Here is a 19,042-nt window from a genome sequence, read left to right on the forward strand (position 1 = left end):
CTTGAAAGCAAACAGTCGACTATCTTTTTAGTAGGCAGATACATCCCAATAATTGTATCATAAAACTCGAATACACCATGGTCCAAGGCATGTCTCTATTATGAACAAGGAAATAAAACTACATTAGGTTGGCAAGTTTTTACGACCTTACTCTAGTTTACGTACTACTCGTGATAATGTGCTTATTATTCTAAATCGTTAATGTATCTAACTAGCTCATGCTCGCGACTTCATCCGCGTGGACTACATAAATTTAAAACCCCTAAAAAAAATGAAAGTTTGTCAGTTTTGAAGTGTCTATAAAGAAGTTTTGTAGTTAATATTTTTTGCAATTAGCAGTATGACATAATATTTTATTAGGCTCATGTTAAAATCTCATAGTTAAAGATCAAACCTAAGGATGTAAAATAGGAGTTTAAAATTTGTGTAGTCCACGCGGACGAAGTCACGGGCAAAAGCTAGTTCCAAATAAAATTCAATTTAACCGAAACAGTCCCATGATATTAAACAGTAAGAGTGTAAACTCTTGTTGGCTCGTATAGCCTGCATAATTCAGTGGCCGGCATTCACGAATGGTCTTCATGCATACGATATCTGTTTGAGCCTAAAGCCGCGTTTACACGGGTCGAGCTCGGTAGAACAAGTTGTTCGTTCAACTGATAATAAATAATCGACCGTGTAAACAATATTTCGACTTCAATTCTACACGACAGAAAATGGCTGACCGTATCAGATTAACAACATTAAAATATAAAAGTATGTTGTAGAAGTAAGGTGTTAAAACCAAGTGCGAGCCAGGGCCGCGCAACGACGGTTCCGTACTACAATCGTATTTTATCGACATTTTGCACGATAATTCAAAAACTATGATGCATAAAAATAAATAAAAACCTGTTTTAGAATGCACAGGTGAAGCCCTTTCATATGATACCCCATTTGATTTAGTTATCTTACTTCGAAAATTGAAAATTTTTGCGTGATGTAACCACAAATTCACGGTTTTTAGATTTTTCCCCTCATGTCTGCTATAAGACCTACTTGCCTGCCAAATGTCATGATTCTAGGTCAACGGGAAGTACCCTGTAGATTTCTTGACAGACAGACAGACAAGAAAGTGATCCTATAAGGGTTCCGTTTTACCTTTTGAGGTAAGGAACCCTAAAAATGGATCAGACCATTGTCGGATCCATTATTATCCTTATTCCTTTATGGATTTGTGTCTAATTTTCTACATCTGAAAACTGCTATCTCAAGTTCATAGATCCAGACTCCAGTTTTAGTGGTTTGGGCAGAATAGCCTTAATCTCAGGGGCAGACCGCAATCTATTTCTCACGGTGACACAAAAAGTGTTAACTAAAGAGCCTTATAGAGCCTTTACGGTTCAAAGGTCGGAATTCCCTATGGGCCTATGGGTGCATTTTTTGCGACATTTTTGTTTGGTTTAAGGCAGACACGCAACCGTAACATAGGCATGGTAGTATTTTATATCTACCTGCTTATATAATCCGTAAGAAATTACTCCTCACGCGCCATTTTAAGTTTATGGGTCAATTACTGTCATGTTACAAGTAAAGACTAAAATTGTACTTTTGACATGAAATTTGACACAAAAAGTTAAAATGGCGAGTGAGGAGTTAAATTTTACGCGTTATACGTAACTATTTTTAGTCCGGGACAGGTCAAGACGACAATCGGGGTATGAGGCGGGAGGACATCCCGCACACCCGCACGTCACTCGCGCTCGCCCGTACCGGGTTAGCGCGGGGGCTGTGTGGGTGTGCGGGGCGTTCCCTCCCCGACTGTCACCTCAAACTGAGTCCCGTCTGAGAAGAGCCCACAACAAACTCAGCCGGGTATTAATCAGGCACCATATAACCATGTCATCGAAACCACACGTCGTAAGTAGAAAAAATATGTTACCAATTTTGACGGAACAAAGATACCTATAAAAAGCTTTAAAAAAATATACTAAGCCTTTTGATTCTAGGTTTCTAATACTACGGAAATGAGGAATGAGCTATACTTCCTGCCTCTTATAATATCGTCCTTCAAACCCCCCGTGAATAGGCATCTCATAAGGAAGCGAGTTTATCTAAGATCCTGTGCCAAGATCTAAGTTCGTGTCTTCGCACTCTATGTGGCGAGATTGTACCTAACAAATCTGGAGTCTTTAGATATTTTTAGGGTTCCGTACCTACCCAAAGGGTAAATTGGGACCCTATGACTAAGACTCCGCTGTCCGTCTGTCACCAGTAGAGGATTCGATCCCGGTAGATTTTTCTAATCCCGGGATTTCGGGATTATCTACAGCTAATCTCGGGATCCCGGGATAGTCCCGGGATTGTAATGCTAATGGAAAGTGGTAAAAAAAGACAGTAAAACATACTAAAATCAATTTTTTATTTATCTTTTAGTTTTGTGAGGACATATAAACTTAATTTATAAATCTTCAAAAAGGCGGTTAAACAAAATCACACTTTCTTCTTATAAAATAAATAAACTAGGCACTTCTGTAAATAATTTATTAAACGAACAATAAACTTCAAAAAATCAACTTCTTGACTTATTTAGATAAAAAAGACTATAATATGCTAAAGAGATCAATGTTTATACGTACTCATGTTTTTAAATTAAATTGACCAGAAACTTTATAAATTACTTATAACCACGATAAAAAAAATTACAAAAAAAATAAAAACCGACTTCGATACACAAACACTAAAAATTGAAAAATAATTTAATTTATTACCGAATATATTATGTATACAAGAGTTAATATAGTTCCATAATAATACTTTTTGGTGCCGGTGCCAATTAGCTTTAGCTGCGCGAATCGTCTAGACTTCATATTTTTATGAGACTCCACAATAATGGCACCTCATTGGCACCGACCCCAAAAAATATTATTATGGAACTATATTAACTCTTGTATACATAATATATTCGGTAATAAATTAAATTATTTTTCAATTTTTAGTGTTTGTGTATCGAAGTCGGTTTTTATTTTTTTTGTAAAAAAATTTTATTTCACAATTTTTAGTGGTCCCACGGAATTATGCTATGACTGGTTAAAAATCTACTGTTTACTAAGCTAAAAATCGGTCCAGGTGTCTTCGCGTAATCGGGGAACATACATAAAAAAAAAAAAAAAAAAAAAAAAAAAAAAAAGTTTCCGACGAATTGAGAACCTCCTCCTTTTTTTGAAGTCGGTTAAAAATAAAATTAAGGAATAACAACGCATTCGTCTCATCTGCAAGCGTACTTCTCAATTTGTTGCACAAATATGAAGAGGCTGAAAAATTTGCTTTTAATAATTTCATTGATTATCACCAATAAACAAAAAAAATATTTATACTTACACGACGTGAAGCGGGAATTTTTACACACTTTTACGCATAATCCGGTACCGGTCGTTAGCAAAAACAAATGAAATCAGCTGTGTAAACAAGATGGCTGTCAAAATGTCAAATCAAGGTAAGTACGTTTCGTTTCACGCAAATTTTTATTGACTTATTTAAAAAATGTATCAATCCCGAAAATCCCGGGATTCATTAAATTTGATCCCGAAAATTTCGGGACTAAAATATGACTAGAGTATTCGATCCCGGGATCCCGGATCTCGGGATCCCGGGATCGAATACTCTAGTCACCACGCTGTATCTCATGAATCGTGATAGTTAGTTGAAATTTTCACAGATGATGTATTTCTGTTGCCGCTATAACAACAAATACTTACTAAAAACAGAATAAAATAAATATTTAAGGGGGCTCCCATACAACAAACGTGATATTTTGCTCGTTTTTAGGCTTAAGTGATTTTTCAATTTTCGCACTTAAAATAGTTTTTTCACGAAAAATTTCACTTAAATCGGTTGCTTACATTAATTTAACTAGATGATTTTCTCTTACGAATCAATGCGAACCTTCGATTCCTACTTAAAATTGCTTGGAATAACTCTGATTAAAGAAAAAACTATTTATCTCGTCGAAACCCTTTTAAGACCTTTCCCGTTAATTTATAAAGCAATATAAACGTATTCGGGCGGGTTTAACCTAAACAAATATTCTGGATTAGGGAAATAATTACAGGGATCACTATTGGCTTATCCCGTGAAAGATATATTATGAAGATATTTGGCTCAGATACCAAACGTTGAAGGTATTTCTCTGGTATTAGTTATATGACATACATCTATGTCTCAGAGCATTCGCCAATGAGCCATAAAACTATTTAGTAGACTCTTAGATTAAGAAAATCTAGTTCCTGTGAGCACTATGCGCGTAAATCAGCCAAAATTGCATGTAGATGTCAAATAACGACGTTTATCTGTCTCTTCCCTGCTATATTAATAGACTAGCGGCCCGCCTTGATTTTGCCCAGATTGATCAATATAGCCTACGTCCATCTGGAATCATTTATATCTTTCAAATGGTCAAAGAATTTTTCAAATAGTGCCGTGGTCCGGTTTTCCTTCATCGTTAAATGAAGTTATATTTAACTAGCGACCCGCCCCGGCTTCGCATGGGTGGCAATGTAGATACTCATGTAGTGTCACTTCCATACTAATATTATAAATGCAACCACCGCCGCCGCCTCCGTCTCGTTTTGTTGCGCGGAATATTTGTTAATATTCGATGGAAGCTTGATTTCTGCCGACATTTTGTTCAAATATCGTCATATTTCAACAAATTAACACAAACCAATATTAAATTATACCTATAAACCTTTCTCTTGAATCACTCTATCTATTGGTGAAAACCGCATTAAAATCCGTTACGTAGTTTAAAAGATCTACGCGTTCATACATACAGACAGACAGCGGGAAGCGACTTTATTTTATACTATGTAGAGATTGCTTAAAACGCATATTAGGTAGGTACTCCGAAAAGATAGAGGTGCGTACCCGGCTTCGATCCTTGAGGCCAAAGTCTTAATCATTTTAGCATCTATACAAAGTTCGAGAGAATTCAACAAACCCAGAATTACTCAGGCTAATGACCTTCCTGTAAAAACAATCGCACTTTGAAAAACGGCGGTACTTAATAAAAGAGCGCTTATAGTATTTCGACCATTAAGCATATCAATTTACTGTTAACTAACACTTAGCACGATCCGGGAAATTACTGCTATATTTATACCTAACATCGTAAAAAGTTATATTACCTTTATTACGAGTGCTAGCCTATTTCCATCTGCAATCAACACACGGACGCGGACGCCATCGAACAGATTCGAGGCACGAGGCACTCATCCAAATAGCAGACTAATGCAATTTAACTCCAAGAGTACACTCGTCTTAAAGGGAGAAGGCAACGCATGCGCTTTCTCATACTACTGGACCACTGGGTCTACAAAAATATGGAACTATCGTCCAAGTGTTTAGCGAGCATAATGACTTTTTACCTGTGGATCGCCCCGTTCTACTTTGTAGCTGCAATAAAGAAGCATACAGAGAAAGCAGAGATGTCTCAGCCAGCCAATTTACGTCAGTTTTTTCAGATTCTTTTTATTAAGTACATTTTTATATATTGGTAAAGCTGTCGAAATTGTTTTCTAACCCACTTGTTGACTTACATTCTAGTTGGTTTTAATACCTACATTAAAATTTTGTGTTATTCTGTAACGATCGATTTTATTTTCTCACATTGTTTGTTCCTTGATGTTAGACAATTTTGCATCCTTAAGGACGCAAAATTGCGATGCGAATTTCCAACGCGCAAATCCGCAATGATTTCGTCATAAAAAACAAATTAAGTAACTGGAATCACATTGTAAATTGTTGTGAATGCGGGGAGCAAGCTCGCAATTTTGAGTTTCTGTTCTAAATCTTCTCCTAGGATGTGTTACTTGATAAAAAAAACCAAATACAGCCAAGTGCGCACTGCATCAACCCCTAACACCTGATCTCTCTTTCACACTCACATGTAATCTTCTTTTGTCCCGTTTCCGCAAGAGCTCACCCCTTGCTTAATTTTGATCAAGCGTTACTATAGCTACGACCCACAACCACTATAGTAGGTTAGGAGGCACCTGTAAGATGTTCTATGAATCGGATACATATACTTTATCTACACATTATTTCTTAAGTCTCTATGAGTCTCAAGCTGGCAACTGACCAGTCATAATGAGTTATGTTATAAAAGTTTTCTTTCTTTTTTTCTTTCTTTCTTTCTTATGTAACATGGTACAACTACAATGTGAGCATTCCTAATCGTATAGCTTTCATCTCGGAGATACAAGCTATAAAACGGGTAACGAAATATTAAAGTCTGTACAAAATGACTTCTCAGTTCTCACGCGCCATTTTTACTCTAGGTTGTGTCAACTGTCATGTCAAAGTACTTTCACCTTTGAAATAAGGACTAAAATCCAATACATGACATGACAATTGACATATAAAGTTTAAATGGCGCGTGAAAAGTCATATTGTACGCATAATCCCCGTAGAAAATACTAACTTGCCAGAATTAAGAAGAAAGTTATTATTACGAAATAAGTAGACCATAGTAAATACTGAAAACTTACCAGAACTAAGAAGAAATTATGATAACGAAATAAAGAAATTCCTAATAAATACTAAAAACTTGCCAGAAATAAGATGAAAGTTATGGTATGAAATAAGCAGACCCCTAGTAAATACTTTAAACTTACCAGAAATCAGAAGAAATTTACGGTATGAGATAAGCACTTAGTAAATACTGAAAAGTTGCCAGAAATAAGAAGAAAGTTATAGTTTAAAATAAGCAGACCTCGTAAAAACTGAAAACTTGCCAGTTGATATAAATTAGTAGTCTCAATAAAATCTCTTTCTTGTATTGAAAGCATTTGAAATCTAACCACCGTATCTGAAACTATTACTAGACTATAACCAGTAGCAATCGACCTTTCTTAAATCAACACTTTGATAAATATCGCATAGAAGTTGTACATAATCAAAGATCAATTAATGTTGGACCAATTTGTTCAGGAGTGGGATCAGTCTCGTCTTGATTACAGCAAATTAAACGTTAAATAGACAGACTAAAGGGTCATTTTGTTTTCATTAATGGTAGAAACGGAAGGGACAGGTCGCAGGGGCAGGACGTTAAGGGAAATTAACGAATTTGGGGGAAAATGAAGGGCCTCTCTAAGTTAATACGCAACTAGAAGAAGTGTAATTGTCATGTTAAACTAGTGCATTGACTGATCTTATATCTTAACTAGCTTATGCTCGCGACTTCGTCCGCGTGGACTAGACAAATTTCAAACCCCTATTTCACCATCTTAGGGGTTGAATTTTCAAAAATCCTTTCTTAGCGGCTGCTTACGTCATAATAGTTATCTGCAGGCCTTTCAGCACGATCCGTCCAGTAGTTTGAGCTGTGCGTTAATAGATCAGTCAGTCAGTCAGTCAGCTTTTCCTTTTATATATTTAGAAGATTCATGATAAAAATTTGTAAGTGAAAAATTTTGTTTTTTGATTTGTCATTCAATTATACCGTAATTGAACAACGGATCAACCTGGATATTTTTTGCATGGATGTATGTAGTTACAGACCTGGAGAGTAACATATACCTACTTAATTTCGGAAAATCAAAGAGTTCCCACTGGATTTTTAAAAAACCTAATCTCATGCGGAAAAAGTTGCGGACATCCTGCTGTTAGTAGCTTAGCTTCATAACAAAAGCATCGAGTAAAGACGTGTATACAAAAAAGCGAAGCTGCTCGACGTAATCATCACTGCGTTCATTCATATTCGTTCCACTTTTTGGCAATAAGGTCCCCGGGCCGGGCCGGGCCGGGCCCATCCCAACGGGCCGTGAAGAAGCTACACTACAAAAACCAATACATACGAGTATGTACATACGCTAAACCTCACAAATTATAATTAAACATAATATTATGGAAGGTTTGCATTACAGGACAAAATGTACGTGAACCGAATAATTTTATCAAACATGGCAATAACAAATTTCACATACCAACTCATATATTACATTCTGCGTTGCAAAACTTTCGCTTTTCGCCATGAAACAAACAAAAACACGATCCCCTCCAACAACAGACATCATCAGACAAATTGGTTCGTTTTCCCCCATTTTTCCCCATGAAAATACGCGGGAAAAATAAAAGTGGAAAACACAAAGTGTTCGCGCCGAATATATCAGCACTTTGAAGACATTTTGTCAACTGCACTGCACTTCTGCACACTTTACTTCACTTTGCACACAATAGGTGAACACAACTTTCAGCTAACCCCAGTTACCGCTGGGCCACGGGCTTTTTCGATCTGACAGGCCTAGGCGGTGCGGAACCTGCAGACAAATCTAAATCCATACATACTTCCATAGTATATTTTAAATGCTTATGTGTGGCTGTCTGTCTGCTAGCTCATCAGCTTAACCGATTTTTTTCATGTCTTGATCACTCACTGACTAATTCATCAATACCCAGCCCAAACCATTGGACCGGATTTTTTGAAATTCCGATGTGAGTGAAACCGCAGGTGGTCGCTTGTATACGTATTTAATTATAACGGTCGGCTTACATTAATTCAGTCGCTAGAGCGGGGTAGTTCTTACTTCCTCTGAACCGCAATGGATGGTCTACAATCTACATTATTTTAGTCAGCTTAAGTCATTGGAGTTGCATAGATTGTGGATTGTGCACATAAACAGGCCGAGCCCGTTTTGGCGTCCAGACGATTCCAATCGCGCTGAATTGGATGCGTTAAATTGAAAAGTCATGCCAATCTTGTTACTAGATTGAACTGCTAAATGGATTCGTTACTGACCTGAAATCAGAATGCTGCGTATATTATTCCAGCAGCAACACAGCACAGTCTTATTAAATCACTGTGCTGAAATCTACTGAGTAATGTAAGCCAGCCATAAAATCGTGCCACAAGTCACAAAGCATCGCACGCGCACGCGGTAATAAAGTGTAGCTACTATACTTTTTTCTGGGACATAGTACCTACACTACACCGCACAAGTCCCTTATGCGTCAAAGTCATGGCTCTATTTTTAAAAAGGAGGGAGGAGGGGTAGGGAAATCAATTCTGCGTACAAAACATAAGCTGTATTGAGAGGGGTGGGACCCCAGACTGGGGCCAAGATGCAATGTTGGTGAATTCACTATGCCCATTGTACTTCGCGCTTAGTCTTTAAAGTATTTGAGTAAATAAACACGTCTAGTTGAAATCACAAGATTCCAACATGGGGTATTCAAGGGGCGAATCAACATATTCCCGAAAGTTCGGCATCGCGTTGGTGATTCCTCTGGTGCTGCAAATGTTCATATGGGCGGCGGTACTGAGCGGAAGTACCCTATAGGTTTCTTGACAGACAGACAGACGGACGGACGGACAAACAGACGGACTGACGGACGGACAGACAAAAAACAAAGTGATCCTATCAGGGTTCCGTTTTTCCTTTGAGGTACGGAACCCTAAAAATTATCGATTCGTGTAAAGTTCTCCGTCTCTCGTTTTCTCCGTCACAAAAGTAGTTTCGTGTATGAACGAGGACACGTGCAACAGTACGTGACCCACTTCTTGGGTCTCCCAGATGAGCACAAAACTTCGCTACGGCGAAATTTCAGTGGATTTTAGTAAAAAGAATTTATTACTTAACTTAGGTAACAGCAACGTCCGTTTAATGACATAAATTAAAACTATCATGGAAGTAGTTTTCAGTAAATAAGGCTTTTCCTTCGCTCGCTCTATTTAATTAAGTTTTAGACTACATTTTTTTTCTTTCTTTTGTTGTTTTTAGAACATGTAAAAGGGTAATTTTCTAAGTTTAACTGAACAATCGACTCTGTTTTTTAATTTCGAGGCGACGGTTCTTTTTGGGCCAAAAAGAACCAATAGACCAACCAAAGAAAACAATAATATTACCCAAAAATTTTGGGTAATATAGCCAACGAAGTAGTAGGTGAGTAAAATCATGGACGCTATTTCTATATCTAATACTTAGTTTTAGCACACGAGTAGATATATCTGTGATTTTAGTTTTTGTCTCATTGACCTCTCCCAAAGTAACAACCTATACATATATTTGTTTTATGCGTAGAAACGAAAACAATATTCTAGTCAAAGTACTCTGTGAAGCTGTGATCCTAGTGAAGTGTTAGATATTAATTAATCTAGCACCCCATAGTATTGATTAAGTATTATAAGCCGAAGCCAAACACAGTTTGATACTTGGTAAATGATAGGGATTAATGATCTTTCACTCAATTTACGATAATAATAGTAGACAACATTGTTTTATCTGAAGACAATAATTTAGCGCTTGACATAACTAGATATATATTATACTAGCTGATGCGCGCGACTTTGTACGCGTGGATTTAGGTTTTTAAAATCCAGTGGGAACTCTTTGATTTTCGGGGATAAAAATTAGCCTATGTCACTCTCCAGGTCTTAAACTATACCTATGCAAAATATCACATCGATCCGTTGCTCCGTTGCGGCGTGATTGAAGGACAAACCAACAAACCAACAAACAAACACAGTTTCGCATTTATAATAGGGGTAGTGATTGTGATAAAAAAACACAATAACCTTGACCAACTAAAGTGTGAACAATGATCATAATATACCTAATCGATCATTCATTCTTATACAATACAAAAAACTTTTCTCATGACTTTCGGTGTCAAATTTAGTAAAATGGGTCAGGAATATTGTCAAAGACACCTCTTTTGGATCGCCGCCAGCCTCTCATGTTCGAACACATATCGAGGATGTACGGAATACGAACGGATACTTCAAAGTGGGGCAAAACTTCTCATTCGACAGAATGTAGGAAAAGTAATAAAACACAGAAACAGCGGGACAAAGGAGATTTTTCCCTTTAAAGCTTCCCTTCCTTTTATTATTACCTATTTTTTACTAGCTTTTGCCATCAGTTTTATTTACCCCGATTTTAATCTTGGACACCGAAAATCATGAGAAAAGTAATTTTTACTGTAGAAGAATGATCATTTACTATCATTTGATCAGTATTCACACTTTGGACAAGTTAAAACATCATAAGACGATTATATAATTTGTTTAGCTTTGTGTGTGGGTGTGTGTTTGTATTTGTTTAAAAACTGTGCAAGATTTGTCTCAATCTGCAGTAAGTCCAAGCAAAAGTACGAAACAACGAACAAACAATTACATAATAGACCTGCTGAAGCTATGATAGCCTAGTGGTTAGGACGTCAGCCTCCTGATCGGAGGTCGGGAGTTCGATTCCGGGCACGCACCTCTAACTTTTCGGAGTTATGTGCGTTTAATTAATTAAATATCACTTGCTATAACGGTGAAGGAAAACATCGTGAGGAAACCTGCATGCCTGAGTGTTCTCCATAATGTTCTCAAAGGTGTGTGAAGTCTATCAATCCGCACATGGCCAGCGTGGTAGACTATGCCCAAAACCCTTCTTACTCTGAAAACACCCGTGCTCTGTAGTGAGCCGGCGATGGGTTGATGATGATGAGTAATAGACCTAGTGTCAAGTATGGAACCGGTGAGACCTAAACAGACAAATAATACAGGTAAGTAGCTACCTAAATCTTTGAAAATTCTAACATCGCATTTCGTATGCAAGTGTCATACGTTAAAAGCTCTTCTTTGACTTTGAAACGAAGGCGCCTGGCGTGGAATACATTATCCACTGGGACTTACTGGATCCAGGTTAGGTACTTGCATGTATTTTTTGTTTAAAAAGTCTGTATTGGTACCTAAAACAGCTCCGAGATAAACAGTCGGTACGAGCTCGAGCTTTGAATATGACTTTTTGAATAAAATGAATAATCCATTCCATAGATATACCAGAATGTATGTATTACTATATGTAACCAGAATGCTAGCATCACACGAGTAGAAATATCTACTCATGTGCTGGCATAAACGTAGACAGGTGATAGTACTGATGATTACTGATATGATACCATAAAAAAACGCGAAAAAATATTTCAAAAAAATCCTATATTTTGTAAAAGTTCACGATATATTGCAAATAAAACATCTGACTGACGCTAGAGCTTCACGAACGTTGGGTAAGTTACTCGGAGTCAATGCCACATCGTAGGCGGGGCATTGACCCGAGTTTTGCACGCTATTACATTTCGGGTTTTAAAATACTAAATCATTAAGCTACGAAATGACGCAAATGGTTATTGGTATTGGATTGTGTTTAGGTAGTAGGTATAACAATTAAGTTTTTGCTAGCGTTCTGGTATATTCCTGCTATGTACCTATAGTACGTTAGATATGCAATCGATGACGTGGTTTTTTTTGAAGTACCTAGGTAGTTAACTTGGTTATCGCCATTTTGGCGCCTGGTAGCAGCAGTGAGCGTCACGTGAGCGTACTCGGAACTAAATGAGAGATGACTGATGAGACATCTGTTAACACACAAAGTATCACTTTTAAATCCCGGTACGCTCGGTGGGACGTTTTTTTTAATTCACATAGGTACAAGTAAGCCCTTGACTGTTATCTCACCTGGTGCTAACTGGTAAGTGACGATGCACCGGCATTAATAGCTGTCATTTTGTATGGCACGTCTTGGACATGCCATATCTAGTGTAATATGTAAATATATGTCTATGGATATGGATAATTATATGTCTATGGATCATGCTTTTACCAGTAAACTTTAGCAATTTAACATTTTTCATAACTTTTTAAAGTTTTATGAAATTCTAGGGTCCTAGGAACTAATAAACTCCTGTAACTTCTGTAAAAATTCTGTAAGTAACTCTAATAATTACGGTGATGAAGCTATTTTAACAGTAATTCCTGAATCTACCTAATTGAAAATCATTTTCAAGATTGTTAGCCGACTGTTGACTGAATTAGTGGCATTAAAGCACCATTCAAGCAATAAAAGAAACAAACGATCGACTTTAACATAAAAAAAACTATGACGATCAAAAAGTTTTGGGAATTATTGAAATTTAATTGCGGTTAACTAACGAGATTGAAAATAAATTTTCCAACCTCAAAATGTTAGAGAGGAGAGCGGAGCGTGAAAAAATATCATCAATCATGACCGCTGCGTGTAGAGTGACCATCTTTTCTCTACTAAGGCATACTTCCACATGGACAAATTAATTAAAAATCTTGTAATGCTGTCACTATTTAGCAAGAGCATAATGCGGTTGCTAAAAAGTGACAGCATTAAAAAATTAAATAATTACTAACGGTCGTTTGGGTTTTGGAATGGAGACCTAACTCGCAATAATTGAACATGTGCACCTCATAGGCTGGGTATTGCGTATTGTACGTAGCCCATAATATGAGTAAGTGAGACAAAGTAAAAGATTTCATTGAATGCGTAAGAAGATTCACTTCTGTCGGGTGTCTGATACGATATCTCATGGTTTTTTAAATTTATTTTATCAGTAGAATAAATCAACGACCTCTATGTACTTAGTACACAGTAAACGGGTTTTTCCTTGATGATGCATACAAACTGATATAATATCCATAGTGGCATACTAATTTCGACAGGTTTGTAGAATACGTTTTTTATTTGAAATTTTTAAAGAGTTTCTATATGCAGGCTAATTTAGTAGATATAAATCTAATTCCTTTTTATCGATGCCAAAAAGAAGTAATAATATTATGTAGGTGTACGTAATTTTTTGAAAACTGTAATTTAAGGATACCCTACTTCTAAATTAAAGCTAGGTATATACACGATGTTCTCAGTGTTGAAAATCGCTCAGACAGCGTAGTCCCCTAGACCTACACTATACCGGGCAAGGTCACAACAATGCGGTGCAATATCGCATCGCAAAAACGATGCCGCATCGCAATGTGATTGATGCATTGACGCCACGCAAAAATTTCATCGCTTACGAGATCGCGACGTCGTAGATTTTTACGACCCGACCGAGCGACGTCGCATCGCAATGTTGTGGTCTCAGCCTTTCAGAGTTACGTGAATAGCTAACAGACAGGCAGACAGACCCACTTTCGCATATATAATATTAGTACCTATGGATTACTGGGATTACTTCTCTAGATAAATATTATGTTAATTTCATCTTTGACAACTTCTGTTCCAAGCTGTTCACGGTCCGTCGAGTTTGGAATTATTAAGTTTTGTGAAGTTCCGTTTGACAAATGATCCTAACCCAATTTCCCATAGAAAGCGTTAGAGCTTTGTTCCCACAATGACTGTCGCAACTCAAAAGCTAAAAATATTTCATATTTACGGCTGTCTCTAGTAAAGAATGCTCGAAAGGTACATTGCGGGGAACTACTCGACTACTTCTCGCCCGCAGCCTCGCTTGAGTGCTATTCAAATGTAATAATTACCCATTTTTGTTTAGCTGTTGCTCGCGATATTGTCCGCATTTATTCAGGTTTTTATCTCATGGCAAAGTTTTGGTTTCCTTTGATAAAAAGATGTCTGTCCCTAGGACCTAAGCTATCTCTGTGCCAAATTTTGTCAAAACCAGTTCACCAGTTAAGCTGTGATAAGTTAACAGACAGACAAACACACTTTCACATTTACTATATGGATTTTTGATGATCTAACAAGAATCATAATTGTTTAAATGAAGAAACATGCATCGATATCAGGTCAACAAATAGTTACTAAACTAATTTACAGGTTAGTTATTTTAGTTCAGTTTGCATTTTATTATTTTTAACTTTGAAAAGGTTTTCCAAAAAGTTTACAGTTCCAACCGCAATAAATAAATTAATTAAGATAACATCTTACTAACTGCCAGTTTCAATTATAAATTCTATTTGATAATAAGAAATCAATCCGCACATCTGTGTTTGATGCATTGAAACGCTGTACAATAGCATTCTCCCTTCAATTCAATTCAAATCCAAATGCTACAAAATAGATGCATTTTTTTTCACAACTTACACAAGCTGAAATAGATTTTACTGTTCAAATTTTAAGGACTATAATTGTTGATAAATAATGTTTATTGCATTATTATAGAGTATGTCTAAAAAAACTATAATACCTCTGAGAATTTGCAGCCATGTGCGCTCTAGTATTTGCATTTGAGGTCGGAACACATTGATGAAAATTTGCGTTCAAATTAAATATTTATTTTATTTGTTTATATAAAACAAATATTTATTTTATTTGTTTTATATATATATATAATTTAAGTTAAGTATTTTACTTTTAATTTAGATTTATATATTAATTATTTTTATTTCATTACCCTAAAAAAATAGAAATGGTTTATATTTATCACTGTGATGGTGTTTTTAGGGTTCCGTACTCAAAAGTAAAATATGAAACACCTTGGGTAAAGTATGCCACTTTTGTGAAAACAAAATTATATAGATATACCTATGAATGTAGTCGTATAGATCGTTTGTTATTTTTAGGTAAACTTTGATTAAAATAATTGCACCTGTTAGATTTTTATATAGAGGTAATATAAAACAATTCACCTCAACACCTTTGTGGTATTATCAAGACAAATATAATTGTTATTGAATTTAAAAAAATCTTCGCTTGGACCAGAAATTTTAATCGGTTCAATCTCTGGGCATAAAATGCCTCTTTCTAGTGAAGGTTAAAAAATTTAATTTAAAAATCAGGTCGTATTTTGTACGTCCCGGTATTTGATCGTGTCTACGTGGAAGAATGTCAAAATGATTTTAAGCACGAACATTGCGGCGCCTTTGACGTTCATCAAAAACTGACAGCGATCGAAACGCGTGAGTTGAATTATGGAAGCTTGATATGGCGCTCATTATTTTTATAGCACAGTAGTACTGTTATAATCTCTATTAAGTAAGTAGTTTTTACGGTAATCGCATTCCACGAAACGAACTACAACGGTTGTACGCAATTCAAATAGTGATATATATTAACAAGGACTGACAAATCTAATTACACATAGAAGCTGTCATGAAAAAGTAACTACTGTAACTCACCCGGTCTTTAACCACATGCTGCGGGCACATGAGTGCCCACTCTGTGCTTTAACTAAGTGGGTATACCCATGTGAAAATTTACGTCAATCCGTTGCTGATTGCGGCAAACCAACAAACAAACACATTTACGCATTTACACTTATGGTTAGTGCGGTACGCTAAAGTGCAAAAAGTAAGAACGCGCACCGCAGTTTGTGTAGACCCAGCTTATCAATGTTCGCAAGTCATTCGTTGCAAATTAGAACATCGAAAAAATCTAAGGGGTCGTAATGTGGTGATTTGTCAATACTTCGTCGCTTAGGAAAGTAGCTAGGTATATTTTAATGTTTGCAATTAAATATTATACCTATCACTAATTCCCTGTCTGTGTAGGTACCCAAGTTCTTACAACTTTTAACTAGATAGGTACGTCCTACCTAGCTACATAAAAATTTTGTAAATTAAGTTGGAAATAATTTAAGAAAGTAATATTATTTCGATCACTTATAATAGGTATAAACATTTCTAAGTTCCAGTATAAGTACGAACTCTACATTATGTAGATAGCTGATTTCATATGAAATATCTTTTTTAAATATGAAAGTACCTAGCTACCTTTTAATATATCGCAAATAACATGTAAAAAGCTCAAACTGTGTAGGTACCTATATTATGTGGAGTGGAATATATCTAGTTATCTACACAGGCACAAAAAAAGGAAAAAGTAGAGTCTGCTACTCACTACGAACATACACTATTCTTGCGAAATTATTTGGGTTTGAGTTGAGTTGAACATAAATTAAATAATAATGCATTAAAAATTCAAAGATAAAAGCACGCAAACAGATCGTGAAAAGCTGCGTGACGGTGAAAAGCGTGGAGAAAAGCTTACGTTGCATAATACCAAACGTGTGACAATACCTATCAGTCCTGGGACACCAAGGGCGCACAAGGCCAGCAACAATCCACCGAGCGTACATCGCGTTCGAAACGCCTTCAACATTTTTCCAAACTCACATCATCCCGAAACATTTTCCACCAAAACACAATGAAACTTTAGACCGGGAAAACCTTTAACCACATATTAGTTACCAACGTTATCCCATTATCAACCATAACCCAAGAAACGTGTCATTGACCCTTCATAATTTTAACCTGTAATTGGATTAAAGGTTGTAAACTTGTACTGCGTAAATGAATACGCGCGTGAAATGGGAAATAACAACGCGCGAGATACGCCCTACCCGTTAGAATGCTGACACGGTACTAAAATTTCTGCAACATGCGGGCCGTAGCCAGACGTAGCTCCGTAGTCCGTAGCATTTTGGGAAAGTCCAACACACATTGATCTAAATTTCCGTGGAAATTCGTTTCTGTTACGAGTTTTGTGAAAAGTTTGTAAGACGGAGCTTTCAGATCTTTCGCATAAGTATACCTTTTAATACTGCAACGACTGACGTAAGTGCAAAGTTTTTGAGAGACATAACCCTAGATTGCTAACCAGCGCTTTCCATAATTAAATTAGTTTGGGCCCTGGGCCCATTTGTATATATAATCAAACTCAATGAAATTTTGTAAACACGTTCTTGAAACAAATATGTTTGTGTGGTATTCCAGATTTTTGTAAAAATGTGTATTTTTAATGGACTAGAAGAGCCCGTGAGGGCCAGACCTTCGCTGCTATAAAAGCTGAAAGTTTCCATGCGCAGGGAGCAACACAGGGAGGAACGGCCAGATGACTATTAGGTTTGACTTTGGATCATGGTGGTTTTGGCAGATACCTAACAGGTAACAAAGACGTATAAAATCTTTCGTTAAAGTATAGTCTAATTTTTTAATTTGCTTCGAAATAGTATCAGAAATCACGTCATGCGTTGCCAGACACTTTAGTATCGTGGCAACCCCCTGCCAGACACCCTTAAACTTTAATAGGTATGTCTTGAGTGTACAGCATACTGTACAAATTTTGTATAAATACTATTTATACGAAATTATATTCGTAAATAAATTTCGTATAAATGATACTATTTATACGAAATTTATTTTATTTTATTCAGATACTAGTTAACTCTTGAATGCAATCTCACCTGGTGGTAAGTGATGATGCAGTCTAAGATGAAAGTGGGTTAACCTGGAAGGGGTATGGCAGTTAGTATATTCCGTATATTCCCATTTAATATAGATGATATTTATAAGTATAATGAACGGTAGAGTCTTGAGTTGCCGTAAGAACCTTTAAAGAACTATTATAATATCGAAGAAACTACATAATATTATAATATCTATTGTTATGCCTATAAGTTATGCCTGCCCAAAATTACCGTAAGCCACCTTTATAGGGCCATAGAGATATCGTGACTGAATCAAAATCACGATCGACTCGCATTGGTATGTGTTAGGGCCAATAAGGGCCATCGATAAGGCTTTAAGGGCTACATTAAATAAAATACGCACGTGTACTGTGTCCTGTGAACACTATAATGTCGGTCTATCAGAACCATCGGCTAGAACCGTAATCACCGGTTGAATTCGATAGTAAGAATGTATATTAATTATTATTGTTATTTTACTAGTTGATGTCCACGATTTAGGTTTCAAAAATCCCATGGTCTTTAACAATACCCATGCAAAAATCACATCGATTCGTTGCGACGTGATTGAAGGACAAACCAACAAACAAACACACTTTCGCATTTATTATATGGGTAGTGATTTATTACAAAAAATACTTTCAAAGTAATTGATGGTAAATTCCCTATTAGACGGAACCCTACAAGACGCCGCGCTTTGTCTTTGTCGGTGGGTTACGACTAAGCGTTCTGGTAAAAACTCTGTATGAGAGACTTGATATCGCAAGCGCCCCGGGCGCGCGTACGGGACGCTATCAGCTGCGACGACGAATAATATTGTATTATATTTTGTCCCTAACGCGCGCTCGGGCATTTGCTATTTCTAGTCCCAGATCCTTACCTCCTTTAACCTACCTATACCACAATAGTTATTTATGCAACTGTTGTATAAAGAGGGGCATTAAAACACGAAAGCCAGTTTATCACACGAGGCGAAGCCGAGTGTGATAATAGTATGACTTGAGTGTTTTAATACCTAATTATCAACAGTTGCATACAAGACTTGATCTACACCCATAATATTATT

The 19,042-nt window shown here is 36.5% G+C and overlaps 1 protein-coding gene across 2 annotated transcripts in view; it reads right to left on the bottom strand.

Moving 5' to 3' along the window:
- Positions 1-17,138, bottom strand: part of LOC117990800 (uncharacterized) — a 117,153-nt gene extending 100,015 nt beyond the window's left edge. For both annotated transcript variants that reach the window (XM_069500768.1, XM_069500776.1), the window contains exon 1: positions 16,808-17,138. In XM_069500768.1, the coding sequence (XP_069356869.1) occupies positions 16,808-16,889 (82 nt within the window). In that variant the 5' untranslated portion in view covers positions 16,890-17,138. The remainder of the gene's footprint in view (positions 1-16,807) is intronic.
- Positions 17,139-19,042: the final 1,904 nt, after the last annotated feature.

Source organism: Maniola hyperantus, chromosome 1 (assembly GCF_902806685.2).
Source record: "Maniola hyperantus chromosome 1, iAphHyp1.2, whole genome shotgun sequence".
Lineage (NCBI taxonomy): Eukaryota > Metazoa > Arthropoda > Insecta > Lepidoptera > Nymphalidae > Maniola > Maniola hyperantus.